At 42.9% G+C, this 20,823-nt stretch overlaps 2 protein-coding genes across 6 annotated transcripts; one reads left to right on the top strand and one right to left on the bottom strand.

The window, feature by feature from the left end:
- The first annotated feature begins 10 nt into the window (after positions 1 to 10).
- On the top strand, positions 11 to 12,990 carry fastkd1 (FAST kinase domains 1). 5 transcript variants are annotated; one of them, XM_020461642.2, is made up of 15 exons: positions 11 to 1,957; positions 2,302 to 2,763; positions 2,860 to 2,928; positions 3,047 to 3,172; positions 3,254 to 3,652; positions 5,249 to 5,359; positions 9,063 to 9,194; positions 9,308 to 9,794; positions 9,923 to 10,037; positions 10,125 to 10,253; positions 11,395 to 11,526; positions 11,620 to 11,733; positions 12,127 to 12,271; positions 12,392 to 12,506; positions 12,602 to 12,990. In XM_020461642.2, exons 2-15 carry the CDS (start codon positions 2,417 to 2,419, stop codon positions 12,692 to 12,694), a joined length of 2,514 nt encoding a protein of 837 aa, XP_020317231.1. In that variant the 5' UTR covers positions 11 to 1,957; positions 2,302 to 2,416; the 3' UTR covers positions 12,695 to 12,990. The 5 variants fall into 5 exon arrangements, with proteins under 5 accessions (XP_020317231.1, XP_031661492.1, XP_020317233.1 ...); XM_020461644.2 differs by having other exon boundaries at positions 1,623 to 1,841; XM_020461643.2 differs by having other exon boundaries at positions 1,623 to 1,957; positions 2,405 to 2,763.
- Positions 12,974 to 20,237, bottom strand: klhl41a (kelch-like family member 41a). Its single transcript, XM_031805635.1, is given in 7 exon segments — positions 12,974 to 13,493; positions 13,495 to 13,566; positions 17,215 to 17,361; positions 17,450 to 17,635; positions 18,055 to 18,162; positions 18,272 to 18,429; positions 19,002 to 20,237. Coding segments are annotated over 7 exon segments (1,818 nt in total). The 5' UTR covers positions 20,097 to 20,237; the 3' UTR covers positions 12,974 to 13,441.
- Positions 20,238 to 20,823: the final 586 nt, after the last annotated feature.

The raw sequence follows: 20,823 nt of genomic DNA, 5'->3' as shown, positions 1-20,823 counted from the left end.
CTTTCATACGTGCGAGTTTTGGTACATCTGGCTGGTGTTGGCTGTTATTATGATGATCGCTCATAATGCAAACGCAAACATTTTTGATCAAATATATAATTTTTAAATGTCTTCCGTTATTGTTTACCTGCTGCTTATGTAGAGTACATAAACTAAGGGACATAGGTGTTTACGTGTTATTTACATTAGGTACTTGCTCATGGATTATGGTCAAAGGTACAGTATATTGAAACAAGTACGGTACTGGTCACGCATCAAGAAATCCGTGGGAAAGAGGGCGCACTTGTTTGACATGGGAAAGCGCCGTGGTAGCTACTATATTGATAAAGAAGAACATCAAGTCGGATGCACTTTTGAGCGCTACATCCCGAGGGGTTCGTTCTGCTTGTGACAGCCGGTTAAATGGCGTCCCTTGACAAGATGTATGTCATAAGAAGTGCAGTATTATCATAAGGAGAGTTATACTTGGAATACGGAGGAGGAATGGAGCGGAAAAGAGGCAGAGGAGGTCTAAGAGAGTCAGGATAAAGATGAGTCTGTGACAGTAGGAGGGAAAACATTTTTTAAGTGGACCCCTTTGATCCATTTGAGGTTTCAGGGTGGGTGAAAACAGAGTTGGATGTTGTGGAATCGCTGAGGGTAACCAGAAGTGGTCTTGTGATAATTGTATGTGTTTCTGCTGGTCAGGGGGAGCGCGGTGTTAAACCTTTTGGTAGGCCGTCATTGTATTTAAGAATGTGTTCTTAACTGACTTGCCTAGTTAAATAAAGGTTAAATAACTAAACAAAATGTAGGCAAGATATGTGAATTGTTTTGCTCTCAAGAAAAGGGTGCCATTGAAATGAGTTATTACTGGGGTTGTTTGATGCAAAGCAGACAGACAGGGTGGCGTGAGGGGAGAAACAGAAGATTCATTGTCTGTTCTTTTGAGTTTTTATGTTGAGTCTTTGCCGGACAGTGATGTTAGGATGTATAAGTTATCCTGTATGAGCTTTTGTGCCGACTACATTACGTTGTTACAGGTGTCAAGCATATGGGCATGTGGCAGCAGTGTTTAGGAGTGAGGTTCCTAGATGTGAGAAGTGTGCAGAAGATCACGAGACGAAGAAGTGAGTAGCATTGGGGAAAGTAGTGGTATGTGTTAATTGTAGGGGTATCCATGTGGCTGGGGATCAGAAATGTCCCATGCAAGAGAGGCAGGTTGAGGTTTCCAGGGTTAGAGTAGTGCAGAAGTTGTCATATGGTGAGGCAGCGAAGAAGGGTCAAGGGGGAGGGGATCCTGAGAGGAGTAACAGATCTGTACCAGTACAGAGGGATAGGCCAACAAGTGATATATGTTTCAGTAAGATTGGATTTTTGGCATCTATAGTAATGGTTATCAACTGTACTGCAGGGATGAAACACAAGTCGCAGAAAATAGTTGTTGTGGCAGCTGCAGAGAGGTATTTTGGTTTTCGAGACTTAGAAGAGTTACAGGGTGTGGTGGTGTCCCATCATTTCAGACTGTTGGCCTAAAGTAGGAATAAATATTTAAATAGTGGAGTAGGGTATTTATTATTTGAGTCTAGTGTTAGATGGTAGGGTATTTGTTGTGTTTTTTTTATTTGGAAAATATATATTTTTTGAAGATGTTTTTTTTAATCAAAGTACAAGGGAGTTATACTCCAGTCTAGTAGGTGGCGGTAATGCAACATTTATTGGATGCCAACCGCCTTTAAACATCATCGAAGAATAATAAAAAGTACGGTAGCCTAACACAGCCGACAGACCCAAGTCAAACATTGATGTAGCCATTTAGCTAGCTGGAGAAGTAAAATAGATAAATTATACTAGTTTGTTTGGTAAGTAGATTTCACTCTAATTCATAATTTGATATAACAAACAAAAAGAGACTTACACCGGTAAACGGCAAGATGTGTTGGGAACGGGATTGACTTGGGCACTGTCCTGTCCCCACGTGAGTAGCACACGCTTTTATGATCATTGTAATTGTCACTGCTAAGGCTTGAAAGTCAAGTCCCTGATTCTCCAATGATTAGGTATAGTAACTTACTACTTTACCCGTTATGATAATAATTTGCCAAGTATATTATTTCGTAATATTATAATCATACTGTATAGGCATGCTTGTCAGATATAACTAGGAATATAAAAGGACGCCATCAGTGTCAGTCAGCTGTGTTGTTGCCGACGTTGTTACTGGATGCATGAATGAAATGTTTCAGCGTGTACCTTAATTTCACATGATTCATTTTGTGGACATATGTATTTATCTTCGCTATGAATTCATATCTTCTACAGATGTTTCAGTTAAGGAATATGCAGGCAGCTTTCTGTGGACCTGATCTTGGCCCTGGTTAGTTTACCTTCTAAATAGGTGGACTTCCATTGTCACTTGAACTAGGCCGGGGTCTCCATGTCCATGTTTCGGCTCCGAGCTGTGACTGGGAGCCGCTACCTGCGCAGGTTTTTGCATGGGGGAGCAGCGAACCGGGATCATGTTCTGGAGCAGCTTGGCATCTGCTCTGGTGAAGACCAAGTGTTGGAAGTGGTCGGCAAGAACAAGGCCAAGCTGACTGTGAACCATGTTGGCTGTGCCATAGGCATGCTCTGGCATTTCCAGAAGGAGAAGCCACAGATGCTGAGAACGGTTGAGTTCATCAAAAGCCACCCAGAGTTCCTGACTCTCCGGGTGCTGGCTGAGAACAAAATTGAGCTCATGGATGACGTCATGTTGGTGGACATGCTCTACAATGTTCTCAGGTACAGATGTTGACTAAGTGGTGGATAAGCATACATACTTAGTCTTTAAATGTTTGTTTACATTTTCACATCAATGTTGTAATTTCTCATTTGAAGGCTCAATGTGGAACCATATGATTCTCTTGCTCAGCAATTGGTCTCAGAGGCCTGGCTCAGATTATACAGGTAAATCAATAACATGTTATTTAGCTATTGAATACTACATACCTAAAGCAGAACCATTATCTTTTAACATGGTGATGTGAGCTGGTGTACAGATGTGGGTTGATTCACTGTTTTTCAGATTTCCAATGCCATCACTGTCCAAGTTTGCTGTCTGTCTAAGTGATCAACATCTGCAGCACAGTCCTCCAATGGGTCAAATCACTGACATTTTGAATCAGAAACTCTCCTCAATTGATGATGCCAGGTACAAAGAAACCAACATAATCAGTACTGGTAAGTCCTTGATACTACTTAATTTTTCAAATTTCTGGACATGTCTCTGCAGGATCCTGACAACCCTGATGGTCAGCGTGTCATCTTTGGTGTCCCCTCATCTGCGGGATAAACTCATCAATAAGGCAGATCATCTCCTTGACACCATGGATCCCTCACATTACAACAACCCCAGGAGGATGGTGCAGTTCCTGCGCAACATCAAGTATAGTTACCGTCCCCTGCTGGAGAAGTGCAACCATATTCTCCTGCGCAATGTTCCCCACCTAAATGCAGAGAACATAAGCATCATCATGGGGCTCTACCAGTCAATACAGTTCAACAACTGTGACTTCCGTCTGGCTGCAAAACAAAGGCTAATGGAACTTGTGGACTCGAGCGCAGACCCTTTCTCCTTCACCAAGCTGTTTGTTGCTCTTGGGCCTATGGCAGGGGAGGACACCAAAGAGAGGTAGGTTGAACATTTTAGTATGCCACGGCCATAATCTGTTTCAATAACCTGTATAGTTTTACAACTATGAATCAACTTTGAATCGTGACGCAAGTTCAATTCACAGACCGTTTTTTCAACTCTTTTACATTGCCTTCAGAAAGTATTCAAACCCCTTGACTTTTTCCACAATTTGTTGTTACAAAGTGGAATTTAATTGTTCTTCTTTTTGTCAACAATCTATACAAAATACTCTGTCAAAGTGGAAGAAATGTAATTTATTTTTATTAATGGCAAATAAAACACTCAAATTTTGATTAGGTTATGTATTCCACCCCCTGAGTCAATACATGTCAGAATCACCTTTGGCAGCAACTACATCTGTGAGTCTTTCTGGGTTAATCTCTAAGAGCTTTGCAAACCTGGATTGTACAATATTTGCCTGTTTTTCTTTTAAAAATGATTCAAGCTCTGTCAAGTTGGTTGTTGATCATTGCTAGACAACCATTTTCAAGTATTACCATAGATTTCAAAGCCGATTGAAGTCAAGACTAACTAGGCCACTCAGGAACATTCAATGTCGTCTTGGAAAGTAACTCCAGTGTATATTTGGCTTTGTGTTTAATAATAACCTTATTGTCCTGCTGAAAGGTGGATTTGTCTCCCAGTGTCTGTTGGAAAGCAGAATGAACCAGGTTCTCCTCTAGGAATTTGCCTCTGCTTAGCTCTATTTCTTTTCTTTATATAAAAAAAAAACTCCCTAGTCCTTGTCGATGACAAGCATACACATAACATGATGCAGACACCACCATGTTTGAAAATAAGAAGAGTGGTACTCAGTGTTGTTAGATTTCGCCCAAATATAATGCTTTGTATTCAGGACAAAACATTTCTTTGCCACATGTTTTACAGTATTGCTTTAGCTGTCATTTAGGTTAGTATTGTGGAGTAACTACAATGTTGTTGATTCATCCTCCGTTTTCTATCACAGCCATTTAACGCCTTAAATAGTTTAAAATCACCATTGGCCTCACGGTGAAATTCCTGAGCGGTTTCCTTCCTCTCCGTCAACTGAGTTAAAAGGACACCTGTATCTTTGTAGTGACTGGGTGTATTGCTACACCATCCAAAGTGTAATAACTTCACCATGCTCAAAGGGATAGTCAATGACCTTCTTAGCATGACATTGGAAAACCTCCCGGGTCTTTGACGTTGTGTCTGTGATTGAAATTCACTACTCGACTGAGGGATTATACCGATAATTGTAAATGTGTGGTACAGAGGTGGGGTTGTCATTCAAAAATCATGTTAAACACCATGTATGGGACACAGTTAGTCCATGCAACTTATTATCTGACTTGTTAAGCTAACTTTTTTTTATTCCTGAAGTTATTTAGCCTTGAAATAATAAAGGGGTTGAATCTAGACATTTCAGGTTTTAATTTTGTATTAAATTGTAAACATAATTCCACTTTGAGTTTATGGGGTATTGTGCGTAGATCAGAGACACATCTACATTTGATCCATTTTAAAATGCAGGCTGAAACAGAACAAAATGTGGAAAAAAAGTTGAGGGGTGTGAATACTTTCTGAAAGCACTAACCACTTATCTTTCAGGTTGGAGAGTACAGCACTGCTACTGGCAGAAGATTTTAATGCCCATCAGGCCCTAGCTGTGGCAGAGACACTAGAGGAGATTCAGTGTAGAAACCTGAATCTGATCCAAAAGTAAGTTCATTCTCTGTTGCAGCCATGTTTGAAAGTTGCATGTAGACAGTAGAACTAAGGCAAGTTCCTTTTGTCAGTCAACTTCAGTACAACATACGATGTTGTATATACATACTACTAACTGTTCCATAGTGGTAGAGCGTGCTCACCCCCTGGATGTTGTGTGCTGAAGTTTGTACATGTTGTCATACGTTTTCTGATCACAGACAATTTGTTATTCTTCAATTTGCTAGTGCAATGAGTAAGATGGCTAAGGAAACGACCGAGACGACAGTGGCTAAGCCGGGGTCGATCATGCCCCCAGTCATGCGGTTATAGCATTTCTCTGAAAGATACTCATGATCCATGTGTAGTTTGTCTCGGCTTGGAGCCCACTCAGGCGGCCCTCACTCGAACCAGTCCATGTGCGCATTTTTACGTACTGTGTACAAGCTCCCTGGAAAGACGTGTAGCATTCTTGAGGAAGCTTGGAATTACAGAAGGCTACTTTCCTTTCCCGGATGCCAGGAAGCGGAGCTGGGTTGGATGGTTGGTACAAATGTCTGCCTGGGCACGGGTATGCAGTGGTTGCCCCTCTCTTCCCAGACTTGTTGATGAAGTGTCTGGTCCCAATGGTGAAGTTGCTGGGGTAGCTCACTTGTTTAGTATACGTAGCGTTACTTGGTTATTCTAAACGGAACGTGTTGAGGTCAAAGATTCTAGCTAGCCAAGCATAGGCTAAAAAGCCTCCTGGCTAACGTTGGCTTGCATGCTTAACTTTCCTTGACTGGAAGTTATTAGCTTTCCCCCGGCATTATGGCAACCCCATTGCTATTTTCAATTCCCGGAGTTCACAGGTGTTAAGTCTTATCTTCTGTATGCGATGAAAAGTGTTCCTTCTCCATGTTCAGAGACACAGTTATCAAGAGTGATTGAAATGGAATAACCAATCTCTCCCTGTCCACAAGGTGGTGTCCCACCCCTTCATATGGCATATCACGGTAGTCTCGTCTTTCCGACCAATGGCGCGCATATGCAGTGTCGCCCTTGATCATGCGAATGGTGACGTCAGGCTACAATATTTTTTATTTTACCTTTATTTAACTAGGCAAGTCAGTTAAGAACAAATTCTTATTTTCAATGATGGCCTAGGAACAGTGGGTTAACTGCCTTGTTCAGGGGCAGAACGACAGATTTTTACCTTCTCAGCTCGGGAATTCGATCTTGCTAGTCCAACGCTCTAACCACAAGGCTACCTGTGTGTATGTCTCCCCCACGCTTCTGCAGCATCATCTCGTCGACTGTTCACGAGGCCTCCATGCCCGGTTTGAAGAACAAAATATCCTCCCCTTCCAGACGCAAGCAATCTGAGTGGTTCCTATGTCGAAGATCCGGGACTGCTGGTACAGCCGGTATTCCTGGTTACGAAAAGGGATGGACATTACGTTCCATTCTAGACCTTCGTGTCCTCAGCAAGCACCTCAGTCTACTCAGAATGCTCATGAGCTGCCGGCTATTACAGCAATTGTCTGGTGGCGGAGTCTAGAGGGCAAACAATGTTACACAAATCCATGCTACTGGCTCTAGGCTTCATAAGAAACCAGAAAAAAGGCTGTCTGACTCCATCTCAGCGCATTCTGTTTCTGGGTCTCGAGCTAGACTCACGTGTGTATCACACTTTTCTATCCCCACAGAGGGTGTCTGAGTTCGAGCTCTGCATAGACACATTTTGGCTGGGTCTCACAGTGCGTTTTCGCCAGTCCCTATGCCTACAGGGGATAATGGCTTCTGTGATAGAAATCGTTCCCGTAGGGCTATTGTTGATAAGGCCCTTCCAGTGTTGAGTGCTAGCCACTCACAAGGACATGTCTCGCAGCCTAAGCCAGTCGCTTTGGTTGTCCCTGTCAGTCCTCCAGGCCATGGCCAAGTGGTGGGTTCCTCTGCTATTGTCAGGGGGCTCCCATGGGCTGAGTTATATCCTGCAAGGTGATCACGACAGATGCATTCCTCTGAGGGTGGGGTGCTTTGCACGAAGGCAGCTCGATTCGGGGGCAGAACACACTGCATGTCAATTACCCGGAGTATCTGGGGCACTGGCGCTTCTTCCTGTTTTCATCTGGCTGGTCAGAACTGACTATGTCAGTGGTGGCGTGCATCAACAGATGGAGACTCTCTCTCCCTCCTAACCTTGGATTGCTCCCTATTGCTGGGGAGCAGGGCGCACATACTTTGGGCAACGCATGTCCCCGGTTGCTTCAACTCAGGTGTAGGTCTTTTATCCAGATGGGGCCCTGTCCCTCAGGAGTGGAGGCTCTCCCAGGTATGAGACAATTTTGTCAGGGCCGACGTATTTTTATGCATCGTGAGGAAACGCACTGTCATCTATTTTTCTCGATAGGGGACCCGGGTGCCCCGTTGGGAACTGGTGCACCAGTGGCCTGGTACCCTCCTTTACTCAGTTCCACCACTGGTTCTGATTCACCCCACGTTGGAGTGGGTGAACCGGGAGGGCTTACCATTGATTCTTGTGGCTCCCCGTTTGCCCAGGCAGCCGTGGCGATCATTCGCCTTTTTAGACGAGGACTCGTGGAAACTTGTTGTTCCAGATGCACAGGCAGGTTTGGCAAGCGAGGCCCGAGATTTGCTTCCTATGAGCCTGGCCCCTAAGATGGACAATTATTGCTACCATTCAGTCTGCAAAGGTGGTTGAATGGCACGAAAATGGGCCACAGGATCTCGTCACATTCAAATTGCCATCGATAAAATGCAATTGTGTTCATTGTCGCCTGTAGCTTATGCCTGCCCATGCCATAATCCCACTGCCACCATGGGGCACTCGGTTCACAACGAAGACATCAGCAAACCGCTCACCCACACGATGCCATACACTTGGTCTGCGGTTGTGAGGCCGGTTGGACTTATTGCTAAATTCTCTAAAACGATGTTGGAGGCGACATATGGTAGAGAAATGAACATGAAATCCTCTGGCGACAGCTCTGGTGGTTATTCCTGCAGTAAGCATGCCAATTGCACACTCAACTTGAGTGCACCTATGTAATGATCATGCTGTTTAATCAGCCTCTTGCTATGCAAAGGAGCAATGCTCACCTACAGGGCTGTAAACAAATTTGTGCCAAAAATGAGACATTTCTGGGATCTTCTATTTCAGCTAATTAAACATGGGACCAACACTTTACATGTTGCGTTTTATATTTTTGTTCAGTGTAGTATCCGTAGGGGTCGGCTTGTGGCATGATATACAGTCGGGCAAAAAAAACGTATTTCGTCAGCCACCAATTGTGCAAGTTCTCCCACTTAAAAAGATGAGAGGCCTGTAATTTTCATCATAGGTACACTTCAACTATGACTGTATTTCCCTATAGTATGTTGTACCGAAGTTGACTGACTGAAAGGGAACATATAACTTTAACTAATGACTGAAGGAGGGAAACGTGGTGCATAACCTGTTTGCTCCCGCACCGCCCGTTGCTGGGCTCGGTGACGAGTGGTATTAAATTGAAGGAATGAATCCGAGCCTCACGCTTATCACCTGTGGAAGGCGGGGCTTCCAGCGAGGTGCAGATTACATTGGCCTTGTCAAGTGTGATTATAGATCCTTCAACCGAAGTTGCGAGAGTGCGACTCTCCATCGTATGTTGTACCTCGTTTCCCCTCCTTCAGGGAACAGTACTTATAGTCATAATGTAACATTGTCTCTTTACAGGATTGCATCAGTAGTCCACAAGAACCTGCATGTCTACAAGCCCATGGAGATAGCCAGGATCACACAAGCCCTGATCCTGCTGCATTACCAGAGTCCGGAGCTCTTCACTAAATTAAGGAACATTCTGGTTCAGTGAGTAATTATTCGAAATAATTCTTTGCCCACCAAGCTCCTTTGTGTGTAGACGGGTCACTCTTAGTGCATACTATACAGTATGAGTAAGCTAATACAACTTCTTCTCACAGGTTCTTGCTGAACAGTGTCTACCCATATGAAGTGACCATGCTGACTCGTGTTCTCTCCATGCTGCCTTCACCTCGACTCGACGAAGGCGTCGTTTCACGGGTGGAGGCAGTGCTGCCCCAGTGTAATCTGAATGACCTGAACACCTTTGCAATGGCCGTCGCTAAGTGGGTGCGAAATGACCCGTCCTACCGACACAGCACGCCCAGCAAGTATGTGCGTCTGCTACAGACACTGAACCGCTGCGGGCATGAGCGCCTGCGCAAGGCTGATCGCCTGGACTTGGTGTTGGAGGAGCTCAAGTACATGTCAGGGGAATGGTTTGAGGAGATGCTGCTGGAGGAGACCATGGTTACACTCCAGAGGTTGGAGGACCAGATATCCTGGACCAATGTGCCTGAGATGGCCCTTTTCCTGACCAGGACTAATCACCTCTGTACTCCATTAATGGACCGCATCGCTAGCGTGGCCATGGAGAATATCAACAAGGTACTTTGAGACATGACACATGACCTTTTATTTCACATTAGGGAATACTGTTGTATTGCCTGTATATATGTAGAGACGGAATGGAAGTCCCATACTATAACTATTCCCCCCCCCCCCCTGTCCTGAAGATCCACTACTCAGCGACTTATGCCACCTTGCTGCCCTTTGCCGTACTGAATTATGATCCACCAGGGGTGGATGAGCTGTTTGACATCTGCATTCAGCGCGTCATACCTCATATCAGTAAGTGATTGTGGATTATGCTACATATTTTGTGTTTGGAACTCCTCAATAGGACCAGCCAAATATATTTTGTTCTTCTTCCTCCAGGTTCCTTTGACCCCCATCTGCTTGTACTTCTCGCGTATGCCCTGGCTGTGGCTGACTGCTTCCCGGAGGACCTGGTTCGAGAAATCTTCAATGTGAATTTCCTTGCCAAACTGGATTCCCAGTTAGAAAGTATGTTATCGGATTATATTAGAAATGTGTGAATGAATGCAAACTTGTATCCTGTTTCCCTTACTATCAAAAAAAAGAAGCTAATCAAGGTTGAATTGTATACAAATGCAAAACAATATACATTCGGTGGCCAGTTTACTAGGTATACCAACCTAGTCATGGGTCGGACCCCCCCCCCCTTTGCCATTACCATTACACCACTGCCACCAGCCTGTATCGTTGACACCAGGCAGGATGGAGCCATGGACTCGTGCCGCTTACTCCAAATCCTGACACTGCCATCGGTATGACGCAACAGGGACCAGGCAACGTTTTTCCACTCTTTAGTTGTCCAGTGTTGGTGATCGCGTGCTCACTAGAGCCGCATATTCTTGTTTTTATCTCATAGGAGGAACCCAGTGTGGCTGCAATAGCCCATTCATGACAATGACTGACTAGTTGGGCGTTCCGTTCTGCACACCGTTGTACTGCGCCGTTATTTGTTTGTAGCCTGCCTGTTAGCTTGCACGATTCTTGCCATTCTCCTCTCATCGAGCTGTTTTCGCCAACAGAACTGCTGCTGACTGGATGTTTTTTGTTTGTCGCGTCATTCTCGGCAGACCCTAGACACTGTCTGTTAACTCAAAGTTACACCACAACAAGGTTCCAGTTTTTAACAATGTTTACTCAGCCGTATTAGCACAATACAAGGTTGCCATTGCACTCAGGCCAGGTTCATCAACAACGAGACTCCTGCGCAGGCGCACTAATAACAGAGTGATAGGGATACTTAACACGGTCATGTGTGAAAAGCCCAGGAGATCAGCCGTTTCTGAGATAATGGAACCTGCGCGTCTGACTCCGGCGATCATACCACGCTCACAGTTTTGCCCATTCTAACATTCGATGCCTGTCTGCCTGCTTTATATAGCAAGCCATGGCCACATGACTCACTGTTTGTAGGAGCGAACCATTTTCGTGAACGGGGTGGTGTACAGAATAAACTGGTGTGTAGTATAAAAAGGCACATGACTCACTGTTTGTAGGAGCGAACCATTTTCGTGAACGGGGTGGTGTACCGAATAAACTGGTGTGTAGTATAAAAAGGTTGAATATTATGAGATGAGGCTGGTGGGATAAGCATAACTCTCTTTTGTGGTAGCCCTGCCTGACGCCCTCAACAAGCGGATCCGCCTGCGTCTCATGGAGCTAAATCGGGCTGTGTGTCTGGAGTGTCCAGAGTCCCAGGTTCCCTGGTTCCACGAGCGTTACTGCCTCCAGTTACAGAAGAAAGGTGAGCCAATACTGATTTATTCATATTTGTGGATTGCCCCAGTTCCTACATCACAAATGTTGAGGGGTCTAATTTCACGCTTACTTTTGTCAGGGAATGGTTCCATCAGTCCTGTCCAACAACAAATCCACCAAATGCTTGGGGAAGTTCTTGGAGGGATTAATTGTGCCAGAGTGGCATTGCTCACTACTTATTTCTACACAGTAGGTGGGTAATACACAGGATTGGATTGTGGCATGTTTGACAGCATTTGGCTCCTCCCTTACAGAAAAGATTGCAGCCAGGGTGCAGTAATAACTACAGTGTGCGTCCAGAATAAAATAAAACAATTCTGCAGTAATTTTGCAGTGTAACTGTAGTTATAGTGCAGTTCAACTACAGTTACACTGCATTTATTCTGCAGTTATTGCGTCCAAAATACCACAGTCGACCGCAGTTTCTGCACTTTTACTGCAGTTTCAAACTGGCAATCTTTTTTTTTTGTAAGGGCTGAGTCCTGACCATGTGTTATGTTAGTCGATTGGTATTACACTAAAAAGTTAATTAAATGTGTCTGTCACCTGTTCTAGTTGTGATCTATATTTCATCTTATCTCCCTAGACTTTGAATGTGTTCTGGACAGACACCACCAGGCTGTGGCCTACAGTGAGCAGAGCCAGCTGCAGATATCTGAAGATGGGAAGGTCCGCTGGGGTTCTGACTCTGTCGGGAAGGATCGGAGTGAGGTCCCTCCAGGGGCACAACGGTACAAAACTTTATTGGTAGATTTCAGAACTTTTGGTTGAAAACGTTTTGCTGATGTACTGTTATCATGGGTAAACACATTGAAAATGATTTTTTTTTCTCCCTTTTTCCACATACTCAGTGTTGCTGTGGACTTCTTGGATTTCAAATCCTTCTGCAAAAACTCTCGTCACATGAAAGGGGAAGCCATGATGAGAAAGAGACATCTGGAGATTCTAGGATATCATGTTGTCCAGGTATGTGTGTGAAATATCATGTCTGTCCTTTTCAGTGGTATTACTGTGTATATAAAATTGTATGTCACTGATTAATGGTAATGCCATTTAAACAGATCCCTCATTTTGAATGGAACTCTATGGAGCTCTCCACACAGGATGCATGGAAGGAATACCTTCGGAAGAAGATATTTACCGGGCTTCCCTGAAGCACCTAGATGTTGAATGAAGGACACGTGTTATATTGCTTTTGCTACTGAACTGTGAGAGGAAAAAGTCTGCCTTTTAGAAATGTATATTTGCAGGCAGGTCATTGACTATTATTTTTAAGCATCAGATGTTTATCAAGTGCTCCTTATTGCCAACTCCAAATCCTAAAGTGGACATGGAGCTACCTCACATTTGTTTTCTTGGCAGGAGGTATCAGGCTTTTTATATGCACTGTATCATTTGTCAAATAATAATAATTGTTTGTAATAATAAATAAATAAATTTAAAAGCTTTATTTTGGTGGTTTTGATTCCGCGAATGAATCTGTTCCTCATAAATATAATACATTGAGCAGGAAGACATGTATGTAGACAAACCTTTTAAGGTACAAACTTTACTTTCTTGCCCTTGTTTGTACCCTGTTTTGTTCTGCTACCATGCTGTGGGGCTGCCATGCTATGTTGTCTTAGATCTCTCTTTATGTTGTGTTGTCTCTCTTGTCGTGATGTGTGTTTTTTCTTTTGCTGCAGCCCCCGTCCCTGCAGGAGGTCTTTATCCTTTTGGTAGCTGGTCATTGTAGATCATCATTTGTTCTAAACTGACTTGTCTTGTTAAATAAAGGTTCAATAAAATTAACTTTATAAAGACGGGCAACAAAAAACAATATTATGGTGAGTTACAATCCTGAAGGATCTGGATGAAAGTCACTTTTAAATAAATACTTTTCTCAGTTCTCCATGTTACATCTAGACAGTACATATTGTGTTCTTGTTCATAATTTTGGCATTGAGGCGCATAGACACAGGAGGCCCCTGCGGCATAACGTATCTCTTTGAGCATTCCGGTCCATTCACTTTTATCCTCCTTGTACCTGCCACAGGAGAAAAGAGAAGTTGGATGTTATACCCAGTGTTGCTATGTTTGTGTTTTTTCTGCTAAACTGGGCTACTTTGGAATCGATGTCGTGGGTGAAAATGTATGGGTGATCGGTTTTGGGCTAATTTGGAAACGAGGTCGTGGGTGAAAATGTATGGGTGGTAGGTTTTGGGCTACTTACCGTCATGGCATTTCTCTTAAATATACTATACCAGTCAAAAGTTTGGACACACCTATTCATTCAATGGATTTTCTTTATTTTTACTATTTTCTACATTGTAGAATAATAGTGAAGACATCAAAACTATTAAGTAACACATGGAATCATGTAGTAACCAAAAAACGTGTTAAACAAATCCAAATATTTTATTTGGGGGGGTGGGGGGGGGGGGGGGGGGTGCGCGTTGAGGGCACTGGCTGAGAGAGTGCTGCAGTAGAGACAGCTGAGTCACGAGACAGAGCAGCAAACACACACCAGTTGTATGTAGGCTATTTAGATTTGTCCTGTTGGAGACACCCCTTTCCATAAAACATTAACGCACACGAGTGCTCTTTAGAAAAATTCACTCGGGTGGTTTAAAGTAAACTGCATTCTAATGTCGACTTTCCTTATGGATAACCGTATCAAGCTAAGAGTTTTATCATGCTCAGTTCTAGGGTCTGGAGAGCTGCACGAGTGTAAAATTGAAATGGAAGTTATGGAACTCCCTTGGGTTATGGGAAAAAGTCCACAATGAAAATGACGTTAAATATGGAGAATGATGGGCTGCATTTGTTAACCATCAAGTAGGCTATTAATTTATATGCCATTGCAGTCTACTGTAGCCTACCATTTCATACAATAAATATACATTGAAATGACGAAATCACTGGAGTCTTTGCTAATCAATTTGTGCCACTTGTGTAGCCTACCTGGAGCTGGAAAACGGATTGAATAAATAGCATATAACTCAGTTTGTGGTTGTAGTCTTGTGTTATTATGCAAGTATTAATGGCCATGTTTAGTTAATTAAATTGGAAGTTATCAATTGTGGTCATGTTCACAGCTCTATAGCAAATGTATCATTCTCCACATTTAATGTCAGTTTCATTGTGGACTTTTCCCTGAAATTAGATGTTGGCCTATCAGGGGCTATAGGCTACCTGCATCTAGCTCAGCAAACCATGGCAAAATTGAATTGTAATTATAAAGCCAGATTTTAGTCAGTAGCCCTATGCGTATTGAAATAAGTCAATCTCGCAAATAGGCCATTTATAAGGGTTTGTAGTCTTAACATCTGGCACATAACGGCACCATTGCCAGAAAATAGCCTAACATTTGTTTTTTTAAGGTTTGTCCAAGTATTTCTTGCACAGAGATTTCGAGATCCTCTGTTCAACTTTCCTCCCTAAAACTCTCCTGTCGGATTTATCTATAGTTATGCATTAGCTCAAACAGGATTTATTGGCAATTATAAACGGGGTGGTTTGAGCCCTTAATGCTGATTGGTTGAAAGCTGTGTATCACATTAATTACAAAAACATACTTTACAGTTGTAATTACATTGGTAACCAGTTTATACAGTGCCTTGCAAAATTATTCATCCCCCTTGGCTTTTTCCTATTTTGTTGCATTACAACTTGTAATTTAAATAGATTTTTATTTGGATTTCATGTAATGGACATACAGTCGTGGCCAAAAGTTTTGAGAATGACAAATATTAATTTTCACAAAATCTGCTGCCTCAGTATCTTTAGATATTTTTGTCAGATGTTACTATGGAATACTGAAGTATAATTACAAGCATTTCATAAGTGTCAAAGGCTTTTATTGACAATTACATGAAGTTGATGCAGAGTCAATATTTGCAGTGTTGACCCTTATTTTTCAAGACCTCTGCAATCCGCCCTGGCATGCTGTCAATTAACTTCTTGGCCACATGATGGCAGCCCATTCTTGCATAATCAATGCTTGGAGTTTGTCAGAATTTGTGGGTTTTTGTTTGTCCACCCGCCTCTTGAGGATTGATCACAAGTTCTCAATGGGATTAAAGTCTGGGGTGTTTCCTGGTCATGGTCCAACAAAATCAATGTTTTGTTCCCCGAGTCACTTTATCACTTTTAGTGAATAGTTATGCACGCTCAAGTTTTCTATTTTTTTGTCGAACCTGTGAAAGCGAAAACAGGTTTTACATTTTTTTTTGCAAATGTATTACAATTAAAAAACAAATACCTTATTTACATAAGTATTCAGACCCTTTGCTATGAGACTCGAAATTGAGCTCAGGTGCATCCTGTTTCCATTGATCATCCTTGAGATGTTTCTACAACTTGGAGTCCACCTGTGGTAAATTCAATTGATTGGACATCATTTGGAAAGGCACACACAGTTAAAAGTGCATGTCAGAGGAAAAGTTGTCCGGAGAGCTCTGAAACAGGATTGTGTCGATGCACAGATCTGAGGAAGGTTTCCCAACTTTTTTGAAGCATTGAAGGTCCCCAAGAACACAATGGCCTCCATCATTCTTAAATGGAAGAAGTTTGGAACCACCAAGACTCTTCCTAGAGCTGGCCGCTCGGCCAAACTGATCCAATCGTGGGAGAAGGGCCTTCGTCAGGGAGATGACCAAGAACCATATGGTCACTCTGACAGAGCTCCAGAGTTCCTCTGTGGAGATGGGAGAACCTTCCAGAAGGACAACCATCTCTGCAGCACTCCACCAATCAGGCCTTATGGTAGAGTGGCCAGACAGAAGCCACTCCTCAGTAAAAGGCACATGTCAGCCCATCCCGTCTGGAGGAAACCTGGCACCATTCTTACGGTGAATCATGGTGGTGGAAGCATCATGCTTTGGCAATGTTTTTCAGCAACAGGAACTGGGAGACGAGTGGGGATTGAGGGAAAGATGAATGGGCAAAGTACAGAGAGATCCTTGATGAAAACCTGCTCCAGAGTGCTCAGGACCTCAGACTGGGTCGAAGGTTTACCTTCCAACAGGACAATGACCCTAAGCACACGGCCAAGACAACGCAGGAATGACTTCTGGACAAGTCTCAATGTGCTTGTGGCCCAGCCAGAGCCCGGACTTGAACCCGATACAGGTCCCAGTATGGGACAGTGGAGGAAGCTAAATTGTTAGCAGCACACTGACCCCTGCTACACCTATACCGGGATACTGTATTAGTAAAAGTATCAAATATTTAAGAAGTATTTTTTGCAAGCTTATATCTCTGGAGACCTGAAAATAGCTGTGCAGCGACGCTCCCCATCCAACCTGACAGCCTGAGAGGATTTGCAGAGAATGGGAGAAACTCCCCAAATACAGGTGTGGCAAGCTTGTAGCGTCATACCCAAGAAGAGTTGAGGCTGTAATCACTGCCAACGGTGCTTCAACAAAGTACTGAGTAAAGGGTCTGAATACTTACTGTATGTAAATGTGATATTTCAGTTTTTATTTTTAATACATGTGCAAAAATGTCTGAACCTGTTTTTGTCATTATGGGGTATTGCGTGTAGATTGATCAGGGGAATTTTTTTGTTTTATTATATTTTAGAATAAGGCTGTAACGTAACAAAATTGTGAAACATTTAATGGGTCTGACTACTTTCTGAATGTACTGTATATGGGATTGGATTAAATTTGCGTACTAGTTAATCACTTACTGCCAGACGTCAATGATTTCCGTAGGGGCAACTTTGTCGTCCTCCATCGCCACAATGGTAAAGCCTCCAATGGCATATAGCAATCCTCCACTACTGACCAGGTTCACGGAGCTCCTCTCCTGGGGGAAATCTGTGAAGGGCACCCACCTGGAAAGAGGATCATTGTTAACTGAATGGCTCTGTTGTTAGATTGTTGCTAATCATAGCCTACAGACTACAATATCAATGCACATACTTGTTGTTTCCAAAGTCATGTGCTTCAGATGCAGCGGTGAGACCATCTTCATTGACCCCTCCAGTTACCACAATCTTCCCATTGTGAACGACTGCCCCAAACATGGATCTTGCCATTTTCATAGCAGACAGCTCCTTCCATTCTGACTTCTTGTGGTTGTACGCAAACATCTTATTGGTTGCTTTGCTTTCATAGAAAAAAGGATGGGAAATCACATTTAGGAACACAGGGATAAACCATCGTCTCAATGAGGATTATAAAACGACACAAACTCATTTGTTTTACATCAAGCATCTACAATTTTAAACCTTTTGTAACGAAGTTAAGAACGTGCCATAAGCTCACTACACCAGTCAGCTTGAAATGTCACGGATGGAGCTATACAATTGGTCATTTTTGGGTGGCACAACCCGTTCGAACATTGTTAAGGAGTGCGGTCACTTGTGTTGCGAAGCATAGGATCACTGGTTCTAGCCCAGTATGGGGCAGTCGGATAGGGGAGGAAGCTAAATTGTTAGCAGCACACTGACCCCTGCTACACCTATACCAGCATACTGTATTAGTAAAAGTATCAAATATTGAAGAAGTGTTTTTTGCAAGCTTACTTGTCATCTGTCTTCCCTCCGATACAGTGCACCAACCCATTCTGGGAGACAACACTATGACCATGGATTTTCAGAGGCAGCTTTTTGGTCTCAGCCCACTTCATTGTCCTGGGCAGCAGATAGTAAGGACAAAACATGTGTTTGAGGCTCCTTACTCATTTAGTGACAGGTATTAAGTGTGGGAATATATGAACTCAGCCAAGTGGACAATACTTACTCAACATCATAGCACATTACAGAGTCAAGAGACACGTTGGACTGTAGATCTTTACCAGCTACAGCAAACAATTTATTGCCAAATTCTCCCATACTGAACAGACATCTGGGAGAGGGCATAGGGGGCAGAGCTATCCAATCAGCAGCAAGGATATCCAGCTGAAAAAAGAACCTGATAGTAGAATATTCCAGTCATGAAGCCATCTATGGATGGTTTTCATTTTCTGATGGTCAGAGAACGTTCCTTGCTCATAGCATTACACATGGTGCTAGTTTAAACGTATATCTTTGGTATAAAAATATTTAGCTTCTATATAAGCAAATGGCACGTATGTACAATTTATAGATTGTGTGTAGGCCTGTCTCCCACTTGAATCTTCTCTTTGTGCTTGACTGTGTTCAAATGCCGTCCATTTAATTTTTCTGTAGGTATTTAACTGTATATTTTATTATTTTATTGCTCTAGGTTTATAGTTATTGCTTTGATAACCTTATTTATTATTATGTATTGATTTATTTTTCACTCCTTATGTGGTGTGTACTGCACAGAACTGAAGAAATATCACTGAATTATCACAGTGAATTATTGTAATGTTTGTTTATGTGTCAATTAACCCCATAAGGGATGGGTTGCCAATTGGCGATTTGACACGAAAATAAAATGTAATTCATATTAATTCATTCATTTGGTAGTGAATGTCATTAGGAAGTGAAAAAACATGGCTTCTTGCCTAATAAAAGTAGCACTGTAATGGAGCTTCTTTATCCTCTTCGTCGACAAACAATCCTCCCAGGATAAAGAGATCATTCTTCTCTTACGTCAGGCTGACATGGTTGTGTGGTATCTGCTCAGTCAATGCAGCAAGGAAGCATTCGTTCTCAACACCATCATAGGCCACTGCAGCAGTGTCGTTGATCATCATCACAAGATCCTTGGAATACATACCAACTCTCTTGATATCATTCAGGTAACCAGGTAACCTGTTATCCTCTTCTACTTCACCATTAGATGCATCCTTCCCTGACTCTCCTGTCTTCTTTTCGGGGAGTTTCCTGGAAAAGGAATCTTTGATCACTTTGATTTTTTTGAGGAGCTCGGGGTCAGACTTGATGTCATCCTTTTCCACTTTCTCATTGAAGTACTTCTCTGGGAGTAAACGGAAACGGACGCAGCCAAAGGCCTCATCCAGAGTCTTGACACGGTTCTCGTCTTTTCGAATCCATTTCATCAGGGATTCAAACACCACCTCCTCCTTTTCTACACTGAGAGAGTCCGCTCCGATGACAGCAAAGAGTTCATGAGAGGCCAGCTCTAAGAAGTCATCCTCCTTGGCCAGGGTTTCAAAACGATCTGCAATGTAGTCTCGACTTGCCAATGCCAGTCTAGGACAGTTGAGCACCAGTGCCATTCTGAATATGACCATACAGTTACCCGGGGACAGCTTCTTCTGTAGGAAATTTGCACACACAGTGAACACTGAGGGGATCTGGAAACGGTTTGCCACAGAAAAGATATCCTGCACATTGTCATCTGTGATGTCGATCTCTGCTGAATACATGTAATTCACAATCATCTCCCTGATTGTGGGATCCAAATTCTCCAGAACGACCTCCTTATCCATTTCCTTAGCGTCGCCTGAGAAGTAAAGCTCTCGGAAATAAGGACTACAGGCTGCCAAAATGAGTCTATGACAGGGCAAGCTTCTGTCTCCCACTTTCAGAATGCAGTCAATAAGCTTGTTCTCGTTCAGAAGCTCTTTTAGGCCATCCTGGAGCAGGGTGCTCTGAAACAGGCGCAGATCTTCCCTTATGGCTTTCGGATCCATGCTATAAGAAACGTGACTTGACAAAGGATATGGATGCAACTCTCAACACTGTCCCAGCTGGACTAAGCAGTATTGAGCCCCAGATCGGAAGACCCTTCAATATAACTTTGGCCCTCTAAATATAGCCAACCACCCCTTTCAGGAAGCACTTATGTTGGCCAAATCGGAAAGCAGTCTGTTTCACACAGCTGTCACAGAGTGAAAGGAACAACTGTGCACTTTTGTCACTGTGATAGTTAGCTGTTAGTAATGTCATAGGACTAGACACAACATGTGTAACAGTGACCGGTGCAGTTTTACGTAGTGATGAAATCTTCAGATTCAGTCACGTTTTAGGAAAGAACATCCTAGATCATAAGGGTTCGCCCGTTTATCACTTATGACAAATCCTTGATGTATAATCAGTTATTGTATCATTAAAAGTATGTAAAACTGAAAATAAAGATGAAGTGGACTTTAAAGTCCTCTGACGCTGTAATCACATCTTTGATAGAAATTAATATGATCCCTTTTAGTCCTGAAAATCTTTGGTGATTCCTTTGTGTGCGACTCATTGAGCATGTTTTATATTTAAATGTGAGTAAATTTCTAAGGGACTGACCGTCCTCGTAGGAAGGGTCAATGAGCAGCTGCAGCTACAACAGGGACAGTCTGTCCTCGTGAACCATTTGTAAAATACTAAAGATCCTCTGGCACACTTGTAAATAGCCTGTAGAGCATTGTACAC

The sequence above is a fragment of the Oncorhynchus kisutch genome, linkage group LG26 (genome assembly GCF_002021735.2).
Source record: "Oncorhynchus kisutch isolate 150728-3 linkage group LG26, Okis_V2, whole genome shotgun sequence".
NCBI classification, from domain to species: Eukaryota; Metazoa; Chordata; class Actinopteri; order Salmoniformes; family Salmonidae; genus Oncorhynchus; species Oncorhynchus kisutch.
The sequence above is the reverse complement of the archived record's forward strand: the minus strand, read 5'-3'. Positions and strand labels throughout refer to the sequence as shown.

Bases quoted from the DNA above. Each gene is read 5' to 3' on its own strand.
- fastkd1 (XM_031805632.1), top strand. From the start codon at position 2,417: ATGTCCATGTTTCGGCTCCGAGCTGTGACTGGGAGCCGCTACCTGCGC. The intron at 9,195-9,307 runs GTGAGTAATTAT...TTCTTCTCACAG, and splicing joins TTAAGGAACATTCTGGTTCA to GTTCTTGCTGAACAGTGTCT. The intron at 10,038-10,124 runs GTAAGTGATTGT...TTCTTCCTCCAG, and splicing joins GCGCGTCATACCTCATATCA to GTTCCTTTGACCCCCATCTG.